Here is an 18,701-nt window from a genome sequence, read left to right as displayed (position 1 = left end):
CAGTAATTTGGCCAGGGTCATCCAGTAAGTAGCAGAGCGAGGCATTCTGTCTCCAGAATCTGTACTCTTTATCATTATGCTGCGCTGTCTCCCTGTTGGGAAAGAAAACAACACAATAGGATTTGATGACTAGAAATGGGAAATAAGTAAAAGGAGGGACTCAGGTGATTCTGAGGTTTTTAAGTTTGGTGTGGCTGTAGATTTTGGAACAATTTTTTAATATATTATCTAGCATTGCAATTTGTTAGTAGAAAGAAGGAGGTACATCTCCATCAACATAGTCTATCCTGTTCTCACCTGCCTTTAATTAGGGTGTTAAAGAGTATTCTTTATTACTATTGATTCTGCCTGTCAGTGGCTGATGGACTGGTTGATCAAGTGGTTGTTTTCTGTTTTAGCATCTCTCTGCCGAGGAATTGGCGAGAAGAAAAGAGGAAAAATGTAAATCTGTTAAATCCTCAAAAGTACCAAGACCAACAAAAAGGTATAGTGTTTTACACATGTAATTTTTTTAACTTATCACCAATGATTAGGAATGTATGGAAAAAATACCTGATTAGCAACATATTATTCATATTAAGTTTAAAAATACTACTAGATGGGGCGCCTGGGTGGCTCAGTCTGTTAAGTGTCTGACTTCAGCTCAGGTCATGATCTCACAGTCCATGAGTTCGAGCCCCACGTCGGGCTCTGTGCTGACAGCTCAGAGCCTGGAGCCTGTTTCAGATGCTGTGTCTCCCTCTCTCTGACCCTCCCCCGTTCATGCTCTGTCTCTCTCTGTCTCAAAAAAATAAATAAAAACATTAAAAAAAAATTTTTTTTTAAATACTACTAGAATTTTTGAGATTTTTTATTTCACTGATTACCAGTTTGGAAGAGCTTGAGCAAAAGTTTTGAATTTATAGGTTTAGTGACTATAGGATCCAACATATGTTGTAAAGGGGCCTTGATTATAACAGGTGGTCATTCAACTCCTTAGACATTATAAATAGGTAACCTCATGAAATGACTAGTGCTTTCTTTGGTTGGTGCTGATTGTTAGCAAGGTTTTTGGGGATTTTTCTGTGTGTGTGTGTGTGTGTGTGTGTGTGTGTGTGTGTGTGGTTTTGTTGTTTTTTTTAATAATCTGTTATTTGTAACATAACACTTAAGAGTCACCAAATAAGTTAAATGTCTTGGTTTTCTGGACCCTCACTTTCTGTAGATGCAGAAATAGATTATGGTTTCACCAGTGTCCCTTTTAAAATAAGATATCTAGGAATGTCCCCAGGTCATTTTCAGTGAAAGAGCCCTGATGTTTAACCAAGTGTAAGTCCCTAGGTAAGTTATGTAAAGCCTTAAGCCTTCAGTGCTCATTCATAAAATAATAACTATAATAGCTAAGACTGTTGACTATGCTTTAAGCACTTTGTATATATTAACTCATTTAATCCCCATAACCACCCTGTGCAGTAGTTAATAATATCATTCATGAGGAAACAAACTTGCTCATGCTTGTTAGTGATGGAGCTGTGATTTAATCCAGGCAGTTAGACTTAAGAATCCATACTGCTAACATTACATTATATATCCCCTCTCTAAAAGAAAAATTAAAACCTACAGTTGTTGTGAGAGTAAAATAAGATAAACTATGTAAAAAAATATCGTCATCCATAAGCTAGGACTCCTTATCTAGTATCGAGACATTTGCTTTTCTGAATCTCAGCATGAGACATATTTATTGTGATTTCCAAGTCATTGTTCCAGTTTGTCACAATCTGAATCCAGCTCCACTTTTCTTATACTAGCCTTCATAGATTTGAGTCAACATTTCAGTAAGCTTACCTCTTCTGCCATTGATCACTGCTTAAAATGTTTAACTGGAATAAGGGAAAGCCTCAGACATCATTGTTCCATCAGCCATACATTGCCACAGTTGACTCATGATTTTTCATCTTGTGCAGAAGAAAAATCATAGTAGATGTCTTGCTTACATTCAGACAAAAATATATTTGAATCTTTATGAGTCTGCTAGTTTCTAGCAGATCAGTTCTATCAAAAATGAAATTTAGATTTACTTATCATGACATATATTTTCATGAATCCATTATTACCCTTAGTAGTCCTCTCTTCACTTGCTAAAGGCTCAAAATCAGCTGTTGAATAATCTTTTCCAGAATTTTCTCAATATTCACATTTAATTCCTCTGCTCCCAAAGTCTGCTTTTTTTAAGAAAATAAAGCCCAAAATTGCCTATTTGTAGCCCTCCAATAATTTTTCCATTCTGAACAGTTCCTCCAAAAAGGTCAGTGGGTTTCACATCATGGTTCTTCATTGCTCTGGGATGCATATGCCGTCTTTGTGTTCTTTTTTTTCGTGTTGATGAAGCACTTTTTTACTTGAAGATCTTTCCTCTTCATTCATCTTGTATTTCTGAAAAAATGCTTACTGTGTGTCAGGCACTGTTCTAGGCACTTGGAGTACAAAGTGTCTGAATTGCTGACACTAACAGTCTCTGGTAGAATAGGAGCTAAATAGTCCTGCCCTTTTCTGGTTGTGTTAACATGAACATATATTCCTTGTTTTTTTCTTTCTCTGACCATAGCCTAAAGAAACCTTATTCTTGATATCTTCCTCAGACTTCAGTTCTTTACTGCTTAAAGCCTTTCTAATATTGCTCTCAGATTAATACATGCTTTTTTATCTACCCTTGCTTACATGCCCCTCTTTTTTTTTGTCTTTTTTTTTTTAACTTTCTCATTTTTTTTTTCATTTTTTTTTAATGTTTCTTTTTGAGAGAGAGAGACAGTGCAAATGAGGGAGGTGCAGAGAGAGAGGGAGACACAGAATCTGAAGCAGGCTCCAGGCTCTGAACTGTCAGCACAGAGCCTGATACAGGGCCCAGACCACGAGCCATGAGATTATGCCCTGAGCCAAAGTTAGACACTTAACCTACTGAGACAGTCACCTGCCCCTAACTTTTTTATTTTAAAATACAAGTTTATCATTGAACTTTTCATATACATTAATTTCTTTAGTAGAACCATTGCCATTCATTCAATAAATATTTGAGTCCCTACCCTGTGCTGATACCGTACTGACAAGTGTTTTTGAGAACTTTCTTCTTGAAACTTTTTTTACCATGTCATGTCAGGGAGTTGTTTACATTTTCTTCAAACTTTTTGAAACCTTTCAGTTTAGGACACATGTGTGGGTACAACGTTCTTCTCTTTGGGTGTTAAAAGAAACTAAGGCAACAACTACTTTCTCCCAAAGGCCTTGTGATTTCCCATTTTTTTTATCAAGTCCAAAACTCAGCAGAGTTATATGGGATGTCCTAAGAAATTCCCCTCGCTTAGTATTTTTCTGAGAATCTAGATTTAGATTATTGATACACATTTTCAAATTTAAGTGAATGTTGTTTTCCTGATCTTGTCATTGAGATTATATTAGAAATGATTTTTTTCTTTTTCAGCTCATTTGATCCCTTCCAACTGATACCTTGTCATTCTTTCAGTGAAGAAAAGCAGGTACTATTTATGCATCACTAAATGGCCATAAACCATGCCCTTCTGTCAGACAGGAAGTATTTCTTTTCCTTTGTGTGCAAGGCGTATATGTATGTGAAAGATTGGACGATGCAAGGTACACTATGGGTCAGATGAGTGATGCAGATGGGAAATGAAAGAGAATTTCTCCATGCTAGGATTTTGAATGATAATATTTGTAAAAATCTCTGATTTGTGCTGAGCCTTGGTTGGTGATGAGAACTTGGTGTGATAGGTAAAGAAGAAAAGGGTGGACATTCCAGTGAGGAGGAATAAAATCTCTATTTTTATGCTCCCCCATTTTTTTTTTTTTTTTTTTTATATTTCAGGAGCCATTTCAGGTGAAAGTGGCTTCAGAAGCACTTTTAATAATGGATTTGGTAAGGATAATCTATTGTGTTTACTTACTCTGATTTCTATTCTTGTGTATTTTTATTGCAGGCTTAAGAGAGAGTATGGAAGACGTGTATTTTGGATCTTAACTATCCTCTTTTACAAGGAGTCTAAAAATAAGTCTTTTCTTTTGGAGAAAAGCCAAACAATTGCATGTTTCCATATTTTAGAGAAAATAAATTAATGTGAGTTTTTGCAGACTGTTTATCATCATTAACCCTGTTTTAATTTCCTGGCATCCTTTGTCTGCTGCCTTCTAGATAACTGCAGCAAAGCACAACTCCTACCACTTGGAGGTTCCTTGTTTTGCACTAAGTTACTGAGACCTCCAGTAGCTGTGTTGGTTTTGGATGTTTTTCTAGAGGATGTTTTTTGTAGGACTACCAGGAGTGACTTTTACTTTTTATCTTTAGGGTCCTGAGTGAGGAAAGCAAATGGTGTCTTCATTTTGTAAATTAAATAATGACATCTTTGAGTGTTTGGTTCAAAGCTTCTTAGCTGGCAGCGCAGATAGATTGAAATCCCAAGTCTTTGTGTAGTGAGCCTAGTGTCTGATTCCTCTGCTATGCCCGGTTACCATACTTACAAATGATTCTCCTATGTATAAGTGAGCTTTATTCTGATTTTTTGTCAGATGGATTTGTATGTTTGGGCTAAGTCTATTTTGTATTTCTTTTTAGCATGCTCATGTTTCTATGGCAGAAGTGATTGGTCTATTAGGAGGAAGATACTCAGAAGTTGATAAGATAGTTGAAGTAAGTTCTTGCTCTTAAATATTTTTTAAAATCATTTAGTCCTGCTGCCATACCAAATATTTTTATAGATTTCAGTGGATATAATTAAAATAGAATTACCTGTGATATACATGAGAATATGCCAGTGTGGGCTGGATATTCCCAGGAGTAAATTAACATCCCATATATTGAGTACCTGTTTCCTTTTACCATCAAGAAAGAGGGAGCACGGCCAGGCCTCGCCTCCTCGTTGCCTTCACCAGTAAAATGCTACAACTACTCTTAAGAGGCCAGGAACCATGCAGCAACCTTATAGTTGAAACTCGGCATGCATCACTTTGTTGAAATTATTATCATAAATAATAGGACTCATTGAAAGACTTTGTATGTGCAGGTATTATATGGGCTGGTCTGGAAAACTAACAATTATTATGGCCTTGTCTGAGTGGAAAAGTGGATTCTGAGTTCCTACATCGAATCACACTTTTGAAGTGTAATTCATTTGCAGGCTAAAGGCTGCCTGTGATACTGTCGGATAAAAGACGTGGCCTAAAAAAAGCCTCTGTATCTATGTATGAAAGAACTAAAACATTAAAGTGATAGAATTAACAGGATTCAGTGTAACCATGTAAGGATTAATCTTTTATAGGTCTGTGCAGCAGAACCATGTAACAGTCTGAGTACAGGACTGCAGTGTGAGATGGATCCTGTGTCACAAACACAGGCCTCAGAAACCTTGGCTGTGAGAGGCTATCGTGTAATTGGATGGTATCATTCTCATCCTGCCTTTGATCCAAATCCTTCTTTACGAGATATTGACACTCAAGCCAAATACCAGGTGTGCCTCTAGGTCTTGCATGTATGCACGTTTTCTCTCCTCTCGTTGCTTTCTATTCTATTATATAAATATACTTTTTTTTTTAATGTTTATTCATTTTTGAGAGGCAGAGCATGAGCAGGGGAGGGGCAGAGAGAGAGGGAGACACAGAATTCAAAGCAGGCTCCAGGCTCCGAGCTGTCAGCACAGAGCCCAACGCGGGGCTTGAACTCACAGACTGTGAGATCATGACCTGAGCTGAAGTCTGACGCTTAACCGACTGGGCCACCCAAGCACCCTCTATAAATATACTTCTAACATTTCTAGCAAAGTATTGAATTTCTAATATTATTTACATCTGGAGTTTTGAAATAACTTTGCATTTTTTCTGATTACAGGGGTAATATATGTTTATTTAAACATATGGAAAATCAGCTATTTTGTTTAGTACAGACAAGCCATCTAAGTGACAGTGATAATTACTCCCAGAGCCTCTAAAAATTGATGGGAACAACTAGTACAGGGACTGGGTACAAGTGAAATAACCAGAAGCAGTCTCTTTTGCATCTCTGGAAAAAACAAACTTTTGTTTTGTTCCAACATTTTATGTTTGATAGGTGTATGTTTTTGCTATAGGCAGCTATTATTACCATATTGATAAAGATTATAGCTGAAGGGTAGTGAAAATAATTTGTAGACATATTCATGGTAAATACAGATTTTCAGGCCAGGTCATATTTTTAAGGATCATTTCTGGTTGGGTTGGGTACATTTTGACCTGAAAAATTTAGAGTGTGGAATGATATATAGTGTATTTCATTTAGTTGCTGTTTGGATGTGAAGTTTTTAACACACTTTGGTGTTCCTTTTTCTCCATTCGTTATTTAAGATGTTGCTATGGGTAAATACTGATTTTTAAATTTATGTAGTCAAGACTAATTTTACTTTTCTTTGAATTGTAGAGTTACTTCTCCAGAGGCGGTGCCAAGTTCATTGGAATGATTGTTAGTCCTTATAATCAGAACAATCCTTTACCTTATTCCCAGATTACCTGCCTAGTTATAAGTGATGAAATTAGCTCAGATGGCTCTTACCGTAAGTTTTCAACAAAAACAACCTCATCCTATTTCTGCCCACATTTCTTTGAATCTTTCATAGCAACGAATTTACAACTATGTGAAACTATGTGATGGAAAGCTTTGCACCCTCAACTAGAGAATTGCTGTCTACATACCATGTAGTGCAGCCTCCCTCTTTCCTTTAGTGATATCCTTCTAGATTCAAGTCCCCACTGTGTTACCATGGCCTCTGGGCACAAGGGTTATATTGTGCAGAAAAGTTAGAGCCAGGCAGCGTGCATGTTAGTTACAGGCAGGCGTACCACGGAGATACTGCAGGTTTGGTTCCAGACCACCACAATAAAGCAAATATCGCAATAAAACTAGTCAAATGCTTTATTCTTAAGTTTTTGGAGGGAAGAAATGAAATAGAGGAGAACTAAGAAATGAAAAAAAAAAAAAATCCACCTGGGAAAAAATGGGGAAAAAAGACCATTTTAGAGCATATTGACAAAGTATGCTTATATTGTAAGGAAGGACAATCATAATGTTTTCCTTCATTTTTTTTCATGCCTTTCGATTTGCTGGCATTTTATTTACCTGAAAAGTCTTAATATTGGCAAAAACACCGTTGAGAGGCAGTATAATGTAAAGTTAATAACATAAACTGGAGCCAGACTGCCTGGGTTCAGATCCTGGCTCTACTTAGTAATTATGTGTATGCTGATGAACAGGTTATTTAACCTCTCTGTGGCTCTGTGTCCTCATCCAAAAATAAATAAATAAAGGACAGTACTGGCAGCTAGTGCATTTAAGTGGCATTCCATGTAGTAAGCATTGTATAAGTTCTACAGTTAATTTTACGGTGTTGCCCTCTGCTAACAAATCAACTCAGCTTTTCTTTTAATACACTGCAAATATAATTACAGGGGGATCTTGAAGGCCATGTGAAAAATTTCTAAGTAGGCTCATCCTTTGGTCTTTTGCCTTTCTGGCTATGTACATGGCATCCACCCCTTGGGCTCCTGTCTCTGGAACTGAGCATGACCATTTTGACAGGAGTGCAGTTGCTGCCCTTCCAGAGTTCATCCTATTCCCTGACTGGTTAGGTTAGCACCTGTAGGCAGGTCAAGTGAGTGTGGGCCCAGAAGCCAGGCAGACCTGCTGGGGCTTAAAATCCAGGCTCTTCCACTTCACCAGTCTAAGCAGGTTGTTCCACGTGTCTCGGCCTTCGTTTCCTTATCTTTAACGTAGGAATAATGCACCTGCCTTATAGCATTGCTGTAAGCTCAATGACCCATGTGAAAATAAAAATCACTAGGATGGAATTGTCTTCGTTTGCCTACCTCGGTGTCTGTTTAAGCCATAGTTCTGGCACCGTTTTTAACAGTGCCCCCTTTCACTCAAAAAGTCTCTTGATTTGGATATAAGTTATGTGATCATCCTGCTTCTCCGTTCCTTACATAGAATTGTCATGCAAATGGTACGTGTACTCTTCTTTATTGTTATTAATTGCTGAGCATTAATATGCTCGATGGGCCAGGTTCAGCCAGGCAGTAAATATTTAATGAATGCCCACTATGTTTAAAGTGCTGTTCAGCTGGTCTGCCAGGTTGTGGTTGTGAGGATTCTTGGTAATTAAAAGGAGATTGGGGATTGAAGCGATAGTTGATGACAGTCTGCTTCATTATGCTTTTCTAGGTTTACCTTACAAATTTGAAGTACAGCAGATGCTAGAAGAACCTCAGTGGGGATTAGTGTTTGAAAAGGCAAGATGGATAATAGAAAAATACCGACTGTCCCATAGGTATGTGCTGTGGTTTGAGGTGGCCGCACATCTGCAGCGCGTCTCATTAAATGATGTTTTAGAGAAAACCCAAGTTAAATATAAAATTATGATGTATGGCGTCAGTGACAGTTTATTAGAAAACAGATTCGTTTGTGGTATTTGTTTCATCAGTTTGTCTTCATATTTCTTCCAACAGCAGTGTCCCTATGGATAAAATCTTCCGCCGGGATTCTGACCTGACTTGTTTGCAGAAAGTAAGCTGCCTTGATTTTAATTGGTTCTATTGTTCACAGATTCTAAAGCTATTCATCTCGATGTGGTTTCCCATGATGCCTAATGCTTTGTGGATACATTTTCTGTGTATTTTTGTTATTGCCGTTTGCTATCTAAAATTAATTTCTAGGAGAAAATTAGTAACGTATTTTGTTGCCCACACTTGCATATAGAAGTAATACTAGTTTAGAATAAATTTGTCAGTGTTGGCTGATAAATTTCCTAGCAGATTATTATTATATACAATGGAGAACATTTTTCTCATTTTATTAAATTCAAAAGTCTCATGTTTCCATTTAGCCTTAATAATTGTTTGTTTTTAAGATTGGTAGTATAAATCTAATAAATAAGTTTAAGTGTCATTTTATTTAACTTTCTGGTCGGAAATAAAGAGTCCTGAATATTTTTATTTTACTTCTTGTTTTGCTTCTATGAGTATAAAGAGTTAAAGACCCATAGGCTGGTAACATCTGTCTTTTTTTTTTTTTTTTTTGGTAGCAATTTAAGAAGAGAAAACTGAAACATACTGAGTTTCTTTTTAATATTTTTACCCCCTTGTATTAAAACTTTCTTTTTGTTCTGTTGGAAGATTAATGTGCGTGTTTCTCAGGAAACAGCTCTATCTACCACCCTGATGTAGCGTCCTTGTATGTACATAGATTTTCGTTCTACAGGATTATTTTGCTTTGTAAATGTAACTACTAAAAAAAGAAGCAAAGTCACAAATTTGTCCAAAGTAAAAAAATCACAGTTAAAATCTCAAGTGTGTCTCCTCATATAAAGTCATAAAGGAATAAGCCCAAGCCTTTCTCAACAGTGACTTCCTACACTCTAGGTACGTGATTATTGATCACAAAACTGTCTTCAGCCACATTTAAGGAGACTGTTTCTCTTTTGCTTATTAGAAAAAGATTTGGAAAGGGATACAATAACGATAGTAGTGCAAACCCTCTTCTTACCCTTTTTAAATATTTAAAACTGCAAACCCTCTTCTTACCCTTTTTAAATATAAAACTTTTCTCTCCAATAGCTCTTGGAATGTCTGAGGAAAACTCTGAGCAACGTGACTAATTGCTTCATTGCCGAAGAATTCTTGACTCAAATAGAAAATTTATTCCTTTCCAATTACAAAAGCAAGCCAGAGAATGGAGTGGCTGAAGAGAACTGTGCTGTGGGTCCAAAGGAATTGTTAATGTAATTATTTTAAAGTAAGGCATTCTAATCTGGACACAATAGATCCTACTCTCAAAGTAATAACCTCGAAATTGTTCTAATTTAGCTAATAGTGGCACACCTTTAATATTTTGTCTCTAGTTCACAGAATCCAAGTCGGTCACATAAATCATGTGACAAAGAGATATGGACTTGTTTTCCTGCAGTGATTATCAGAGTGTTGTGTGAACCAGGGTCTGCTGCGGTGCTCCAGTCTGACCATGGCCAGTAAGCAGTGCAGTAGACTCTGAAGGGCTGTCTGCTGTACTGTTGTATTCGGGTCGATAAATGGCATATACCTGTCATATTTATTTCTTCCCCAACTAGTCATTCCATTTTTGGTACTTCATGTCTGTGTCTCCTTAGGAGCACTTCCATTTTTTCCATGTGTTTTGGTGAGATTTGCTTATGGTTGCAAACGAGACATGGATGGATGGTCACTGAGGTAGTTAATAACATGGTTGACAACTAGGGGTCTAATGAATCTAGCAACATGCTATAGGAGGCCAGGGCAGGCATAAGAGACCCAAAGGAGAGAATCAGCTTGCCAGTTTTCCCATTATAGGTATTTGTTTCCGTTTTATTTTATAGCAGTAATACTACAGGATATGGCATTTTCTCAGCTATCTGAAACATTTTGTATGGATTTCAGATACATGAAATAATTAGCTTCAACTGTATGTCCACTTCTATTAGTGTGTGTGATAAAACCTCATTTAATTGGAAGATGAGTAATCTTCACCCTCAAACTAGATTTTTTTCTACTACCTGTTCTCAGAAGAGGCAAATTATAATACTGCTTAAATATTAAATCAGAGATTTAATTTTAAAAACAAAAAAGCCTTCCAGGGTATATTACATATCTAACCCAGTTTCATATACTTTCTAAATGTAGAACATAAGTTAGTAAACTTTCTTTTTTTAATTTTTTTTTATTTTTTTATTTTTTTTTACATTTATTTATTTTTGAAAGACAGAGACAGAGCACAAGTTGGGGAGGGGCAGAGAGAGGAGACACACAATCTAAAGCAGGCTCCAGGCCCTTGAGTTGTCAGCACAGAGCCTGATGCGGGGCTGGAACCCACAAACCGTGAGATCATGACCCGAGCTGAAGTTGGACGCTTGACCAACCAAGCCACCCAGGTGCCCCTTAAGTCAGCAAACTTTTTATGTAAAGGGGCATTTAGACAATAACTTAGGTTTGTAGGCCACATACTGTCTCTATCAGACGTTCTTCTTTATATTTTTTTACAATCCTTTAAAAATGTAAAACCATTCGTATTACCTTATGAGCCTCACAGAAAACGAGTTGCTGGCCATTATCGTCCAACCCCTGCTCTAAAGAATTAAAAACATTCATAATTTATTTTCAGATGCATGAATCTGAGAACCTGAAAGCCCTTATTTACATCATCTTCCATCATCTTTGTTCTTCCAACAAAACTTAAAGTTGTGATTTACATTTAAGTACATTTTCAAGTAAAATTAGCAATCATGCTGCCTGTTTACTCAAATAGATTTGAGTTTATTTCTATTAGCTATAGAACTGATTTACACCCATTCTCCAAACATCCTTATTAATTATAGTTTTATTATGTCTTATCTGGATGTGATTCTGTATTTTTATCTCTTTTGGTTGTAATCATTAGCTACAGAAGAATATGGCAGTATTTGAGAGAACAGCGAGCCAGTTTTAGATGGCCTGGGTCTTGGCTCAACCTTGTGACTTGGAGGTGGGGGGTGGAGAGATGGATACAGTTGACCTTCTCTGGGCCTAAATTCTTGTGTAACTGAGGTCTAAATGACCTTCCTAACAGCCCTGCAGGTCTAAATGTATTCCTCTATAGGTAGTTAGGATAAACAATGAAACAATGTATAAGGCAATTACTTTTGGGACTGAGGTTTATAAGAGCTATAGACCAAAAATCAGGAAACCTGAGTACTTATCCTAATTCTATTATCAGCTTTGCTCTGTGACAGTAATAAAATCACATAATCTGTCTGGACCTCAGGCCCTTCACCTATCATCCACGGGTCTGAGTTTTATGACTTAGTTTATCCTTCCAAGCACACAAAGTCTACGATTCTGTAAAACATAGTAATTGCTTCCTTTGTACTCTTCCTTTTGACATATTTTTCCCATTGTACATTGGGAACAGATCCTAGAAAGTGGTATTAATTAGCTCTTGATTGATATTTCTGTATAAATTGATGAATTCGGGTGATGGAAAATAATCGAAATTGTTAACAATTCTTTTCTCAAATCCGGTTCCTCTGCATGTCAAGTTAACCATATTTACCAACCTAAGCCATACTGTGAGGAAGTCAAAGATGGTAATCTTCAGAGTTTAGAGTTGGAGAACACAATTTTTTAAATAATATTTACTGAGTGTTTTTTTTTCTGATGATAGAGTGTGTTTTATCATAAAATATTTTTTAAAAACAAAATGCATAAAACAAAAATACATAAATCCTGTTATCTAGAAAACCACAGGTAACATTTTAGTATATATTCTTCCCCCCCTTTTTTTTCTTGGACCATGTAATTTTGGAACATTAAAATCTGTAGTTTTTTCCTCTCCCTCCTCCTTCGTTCATTCTCCCTGTTTCCTTTTGCTCTTATCATATTCTTAAAACATTTTTCAACTGCAGGTGCCCACATTCACTGCCGACTTGGGCTACTGAGGGCAGTCAGAGCCAGGGCCTTGGAGAAGCACAGAGGAAGTCTGTTGAGGGGCAGTGTAATATAGGAAATTCAGGAGGCAGAGACCCAAAGGAAAACCTCCCTCTGGTAATGTTTACAGGAGTGGAGACCGGACCTGAAAACATCCAGATCTCTTCATCCTGATTTGATTCTTACAGTTGCCCAATGACAGTAAAATAATGAACTTTTTTTTTTCTTTTTCCTGCTTGGCTAGCGGAAATTGACAGTAGTACTTTGCCAGTATTAGACTTAGTTCTCTTTAAAATCTAATCTCAAAGTAGCTTTCAAAAAAGAAAAATCAGTGGAATAAGATCGACAAGATCAGAGTCTCCTTCCTCCTCCATTATTTTATCCTTGAACTATGTTCAAAGCCACATTAGGACTTAGACACTTTTGCCGCCTTTGGATGTCTTCTTCCATAAAAAATTAAAAATAAATTCATTATAATTGCATTTGTATAAAATGAATCTGATATTGTATATAAACATGTCCTCAATCTAAAGGATTGATTTTTTTCCTTCTAAATTGAAAAGAAATTAAAACATTTTATGGGCCTTAAAGGTATTGTGGGCTGGAGGCATGGTGCCTAATAGATAGTAAGGTGGTCCTGCCTGTATTCTGAAGAGTATCCTTGGGAAGACGGTAGTCATTGCCCTCTCCCTGGAAAGCCTGTCTCACCGACCCTGGGGCAGCTTCTTCACCCCAGCCAAGAACACTGCAGTTCCTGGGGCTTTAGATCTATAGATTTGCACTTCATTCTTCACTCACCTGACCAAAACTTAGGAATGTTGATTAGGAACAATCATCCTTTCAAAAAAAAAAGATAGGAGGCGGTGATTAGTTTTAGCTGTCACGTAGATCTTTTTGTTCTGATCCTGAATCTATAGTTTTGAACCTCATGCCACGTATCCTACCACCTTTCATTTCTTCATTTCCCTCAAGCCCTTCTCTTCATCCCCACCCCCTCTACTTCTTACCTCTCAGCTCATAGGTACAAGGTGGTTCGTTTAGCATTTGTTGAAACCGGGCCTGAAGAGCAGAGCTAAACAGACCCGTTCGTGTTTTGTGGAAGCTCATGCTGCCCCCGCCTTCCCTCCACAACTTTGCTGCCCCACGGGAGTGGGGTGAGGTCTGCGATGTGCAGACTGGAAGCGGGTCAGAGCTTCGGCAGCAGTGTGGGCAGCAGGGAGACTGCAGGCTCAGCAAGCCCACCTGAGCAGGCCTCCTGCCGTGCAGTTTGCCTGCTTCCGTTGGTCTCTCTGGGTCCCGACAAGGGGAGCTGTTGGGCCTGTGGGAAGTGATGTGGGCAGGCCACCCCAGGATTGAGGCTTTGCCTGTGGACACAGAGACCTATGGACACCTGACCCCCTGACCTATGGCTGCCTATCCCCACGTCATCAACAGGCATTCCACCCCAGTTGTTGGGTTTCTCAGTAGAAATTAAGGAAGGGCAACTAAATTTTGTTTTGTTTTTTTCTCTTTTAACCTACATTCTCCTCTACCAGTAGCCAGATACTTAAGTCCAGAGTCCTACATGATGGCATTTAGGAAAACTTACTTTATCCAAGCACAGAGGAAAAAGCACATTTTTATCATCATCTCTATCAGGATTAATACAAAATTTAATAAATTTGATCAGTATCCCCAGTTTACCAGCAGTTAGTTTTCTTACAAATTAATACCCTACTTTGCAATATTTCCAGAAAATCACTGTGGAGAATAATATACTTTAATTCCTGACCTTTCCTTAAATGGTTTTATATGTGCTTTTCCCCCCAAACTCTATTTTCTCTGTTTTGTTTTGTTTTTTCCATTTACCCTGTAATTTGTGCTTTCTGGCCTTTGCTCAGTCTTTTAAGCGGCCTTAAATTCCTTCTGGAACAAGGCAGAGAATAAATATGTTAGCTCCCTAAATATGAGGAGAAAGTCAAAGTTTCCCAGAGAAGCCATGATTATACCAGATGGTTGCTCTATACCAAACTAAATCTGAGAAGGTAAAATTAACCTAGGATATCTGGGTTGTTTGTATTTCCTTCCTTCGACTATATTTATGAATATATTCATAAGAACTTTAATTTCAGGGAAAAATGCCTTGTGTGCTGTCTTTGAGGTTTTCTAGAGTAGTCTTTGAGGATTTAAGAAGAACGTTAAATGTGATTTCATAGTTTGTACTCCTGTTTCATAGGTTATCACAGAACATTTGTTTAAGCTATGAACTATATAATAGTATTTAGATTCCAGCATGATTTAAATAGACTGATCAGAGATCTTTAAATTTGCGGATTTGACGTGCAAATTGTGTATTATGTATAAGTTTACTCTATTGATAAACCTGTTGCTGTTGTTTTCCCCAAATGTTATTAGTGTTTATGGATTTCTTTTATTACTTTGAATTTTGGAATGTTCTGTAATGAAAGATAATGACTTAAACTATTTTGTACATTTAAATATGCCATGCTGTCTAAATCTGTATTAAAGAATATTGTAAATATTAATGTTTATACAGTTAAGAAAGCTTTTCCTCGAAATGGTTGAACTCTTCTCCCTGTACTTAACAATGACATATTATAAAATATCTGATTTTAAGCTTTGAAATTTTAGCTTCTGGTAAAAATTAAAGGGAAACCTTCTGAAGATTCTATATAAATAAAATTTTGAAAAAAAAACCTGGTGAATCATTTGGTATTTCTCAATTTTTAACATCATATACATTGAATTGCAAACTATACCCCATTAATTCAAACATTGATTTTCTATTATGTTGAACATTCTAGGGGACACAAAGATGAGTAAATTTTGATTTTTTTTCCCCCCATAAGAAGCCAATTTATTACCTAGTACATGGGAAACACATAAAACCAACATGAACAGCGAAGATACAAACTGGAATTGATTATAAATGCCTGTAAAAGACTTCAAGGGTAATAGGTGTTTAGGCAATAAGAAATAATACTCTAGAGTGTGAGTGGTGAGATTGATTTCTTGGAAGAAATCACCTTTAAACATCCTGGCAGGATTTGGTTAAATGATGTTTGGGGAAGGATGTTCCAGAGAGAAGAGACCTTAGCAAAGGTATGGAGACAAGAAGTGGGAAATATTTAGAGAATGGTGAGTCTTTGGCCAGAAGGTAGGGTAAGTGAAGATGTTAGGTAATTCACATGGAGACAACTAAGGATACAGAAGGTATAAAGTGAGAAAAATCTCATCTTGAAACCAGAATTCATTCATGAACGGTCTTTAACTTTCCAGTCTTTTTTTCTAGCATAAACAAACTCTATTGAAAGAGGACTTCCATTTTTAAGATTTTTTTTTAATGTTTATTTACATTCTCCTTGATGAAGTTCTCTCCATTTATTTACTTTCTCCTTGATGAAGTTCTCTCCAGCTTAACTGTTAACTCAGGCAAAAGACCCTGCAGGCAAAGCATCCCCTGATGGGGGTTGAAACTACCCCCTCAGATAAAAGGGACTGCCCTGACAGCAGCAAAACCCTACGTGACTTAACAGGAGGAAATGATGGACTTGACCTTTACTCCCCACCTGAATGTATCCACCCACCATTGTCCCACATTTTCCCAATATAAGCCTTAAGTATTTTCAGCACTTTGGAGACCATCTTTGTGACTTCAGTCCACTGGGTTCTTGGTGTTGCCTCACTGAAATAAATTTTCTTGTTTTACCACCACTCGTCTCTCTGCCTTTGGATTTTGTCAGTGGCGAGGGGCCAAGCCTGGTCTGTTGGGGACCCCCAGAACCAGGTGCCCTTGCACCCCGCGCCCCAGTTGCAATTCTTGGCAAGCTAGCCAGAAGCTGTACTTTCAGTTTGTCCAGCCCCCACTCTAGAGACCCCTGACGGTTGCATTTGGGCCTGGCAGTGCACCTGGGCTCAGCCATTCCTTTACTGAGCCCGTGGCTATGATAGGTCAGGGTCAGCAACTCATGGTTAGTTTGCCCCGGATGGATGGGGAGGACCAGGAAGTCCTGTGCAGCTGCTGACACCTTATGATGTTTTGAGGACTTGCCCTGAACTGCATCAGTCCACTGCCTTAACTGCATTTGGGGAAGCAGAGAAACTGACAAGTTGCAGAGTAAGCAGGTGCTAGAAATTTGGCTCCTGGTAAGTTCGCCCCCATAGGTGCGCACCCTGGAAACCATCCTTCCTTGTTACCCTGCTGTTGGGTTCTTTTGAACCATTTGTTTCAGGTTTTCATAACCCATTTGTTCAGGTTTGTTTCATAACCCATTTGTTCAGATAGCTGGAGTTGTGGCAGGGGGTGTTGTAATTTGTGAAGGTATCGTGAGGTAAACGGGAATCCAGGGTATGCATTTGGGAAGATCTCTGTTGGAAATTGTGTGTGTTCAAGATAGGGAATGCTAACTATCCCCTCCCAACCCCCACCCCACCTCCCCCACCCCCAGGCAGAGTACTAGCTGACTGGTCTACTTTTAGTTATAAAACTAAGAAGATGCTTGTTTTTGTTTCGTTTTAAGTTTGTTTTGATAGGGCACATGCACGACGGGAGAGGGGCAGAGAGGGGGAGAGAGAGAATCCCAAGCAGGTGCTACAATGTCAGTGAAGAGCCTGACGAAGGGCTCAAACTCAGGAACTGTGAGATCATGACCTGGGCTGAAATCGGGAGTCCAACACTCAACCAGCTGAGCCACCCAGGCACCCCTAAGAGGATGGCTTTTTATTCTAATTCTGCGTGGCCCATATATGTTAAGCTCAGAGGAAAGATGGCCACTGAATAGCTCTCTGGGATTCCTTCCTCTCATTTGGTTGCCTCCAAATACGGGGTTCCTTTTGGCTCTCTTAGTTTGTCTGGGAAGCCATTTGGTTCAGTGGGCGAAGCTGACTTTTGGGGAAGAACGAATGCAAATGTAGGCACTCTGGGCTTCATTCAGTCACAGCTGTGTTTTTCTGAATCTTGTGTCCTTTCTGAATTTTGACCTAGGAAGATGGGGGAATACGCCTTCTGCTCCCCCAAAACGGTGATTAGAACGTATGTTGAATAAATGGTGCAAAGGGCTGAAAAGCAACCAGAGAAAAAGCAGGAGGAGAGACAGGAGACAGAGATCAAGGAGTGTTAGTGCACACTTTGAATCCACCTCCTCCTGTGTCTGCACCACTGCCTGTGCCTCTCACGCAGCCAGCTCCTTTACCGTCCTCCGTGCCTCCCGTGCCATCGCTCCTGCTCTTCCTGCCCTCGCTATTGAGAAGCGAGAGCACCCCAAGCTGTCGCCACCTCCTTATGAGGTTCAAACTAGAGTGCCTCCCAAGTCATCGTGAAGGGGCCCAGGGCCTCAGACTGCCTATTTCAGATTTCCCCACAGGAGGCCCAGGTGAAATTGACAGTAGGGAAACAGGTTGATTGACTTTGGACACAGGTGTAACCTATCGGTATTAAAGCTAATTTAAGTCTGGTGGTTTAATTAAGATGGGCATGTCTTGTGGAGTTAGCAACATCAAATACAGTTCAGAGAATCAACTTCCACCTGAATTAGTTAAATTCATGTGTTATCTGTTGCAGTTGGACTTAAAAGGACAGTTAATGTTGTCTGTTTCATAAAGCTTTCATGGGTAATTGTTAAGAGCAAGTAGGTTGAATGACAAGGTTTATAGCTTTCGACTTCTTTGGTAACCTAAATCTTTGAAGTTTTGCTAGGTTAAGTAATAAATTGGTTTGAACTCATTGGATATCTAAATCTTTGCCAAATAAGATCAAATACTGAAACATTAATTACTAAATATAGACTTATCTACTATTGGCTTCTTACTATAGAGAAGCCAAAGATACTGGGGTCTGCTTTATGCTTTAATTGAAAGATTCTATTATGGAAAAGCACATGTTTCTAGAAATTATGAAATGTATTTGTAAGCTTCTGATCTAAAGAATTCTGGTGTAATGGACAGTTTACAGTTGGCTACTACTTAGTTTTCATTGGAAACTAAGGTTTCTAAGAGTGGGAATTTTGATAAATGTAATTAAGACTGCTAGAAAATGATAGAGCAACTTTGTATGCAAGAAAAATAAGACACGTTCTTGATAAGAAAGGCATGAGGAATGGGAATACATTTTTGTGGAAAAGAAAGTAATTTTGTCCTAAAATGAGACTGGTTTATTTGAAGAGAGAAAGCTTAGGAGAAAATAAGAATGAAAAAGGAAATTGTAGAAGGTCTGTAAGGGGAATCTT

General features: G+C 38.2%; 1 protein-coding gene across 2 annotated transcripts in view; it reads left to right on the top strand.

Moving 5' to 3' along the window:
- Positions 1 to 10,782, top strand: part of MYSM1 (Myb like, SWIRM and MPN domains 1) — a 34,328-nt gene extending 23,546 nt beyond the window's left edge. For both annotated transcript variants that reach the window (XM_007089875.3, XM_042997383.1), the window contains 9 exons: positions 399 to 484; positions 3,455 to 3,509; positions 3,857 to 3,907; positions 4,601 to 4,675; positions 5,304 to 5,492; positions 6,434 to 6,566; positions 8,231 to 8,336; positions 8,515 to 8,572; positions 9,622 to 10,782. In XM_007089875.3, coding sequence (XP_007089937.2) covers positions 399 to 484; positions 3,455 to 3,509; positions 3,857 to 3,907; positions 4,601 to 4,675; positions 5,304 to 5,492; positions 6,434 to 6,566; positions 8,231 to 8,336; positions 8,515 to 8,572; positions 9,622 to 9,789 — 921 coding nt within the window. In that variant the 3' untranslated portion in view covers positions 9,790 to 10,782. The remainder of the gene's footprint in view (positions 1 to 398; positions 485 to 3,454; positions 3,510 to 3,856; positions 3,908 to 4,600; positions 4,676 to 5,303; positions 5,493 to 6,433; positions 6,567 to 8,230; positions 8,337 to 8,514; positions 8,573 to 9,621) is intronic.
- Positions 10,783 to 18,701: the final 7,919 nt, after the last annotated feature.

Source organism: Panthera tigris, chromosome C1 (assembly GCF_018350195.1).
Source record: "Panthera tigris isolate Pti1 chromosome C1, P.tigris_Pti1_mat1.1, whole genome shotgun sequence".
Lineage (NCBI taxonomy): Eukaryota > Metazoa > Chordata > Mammalia > Carnivora > Felidae > Panthera > Panthera tigris.
This window is presented reverse-complemented; position numbering and strand designations above follow the sequence as displayed.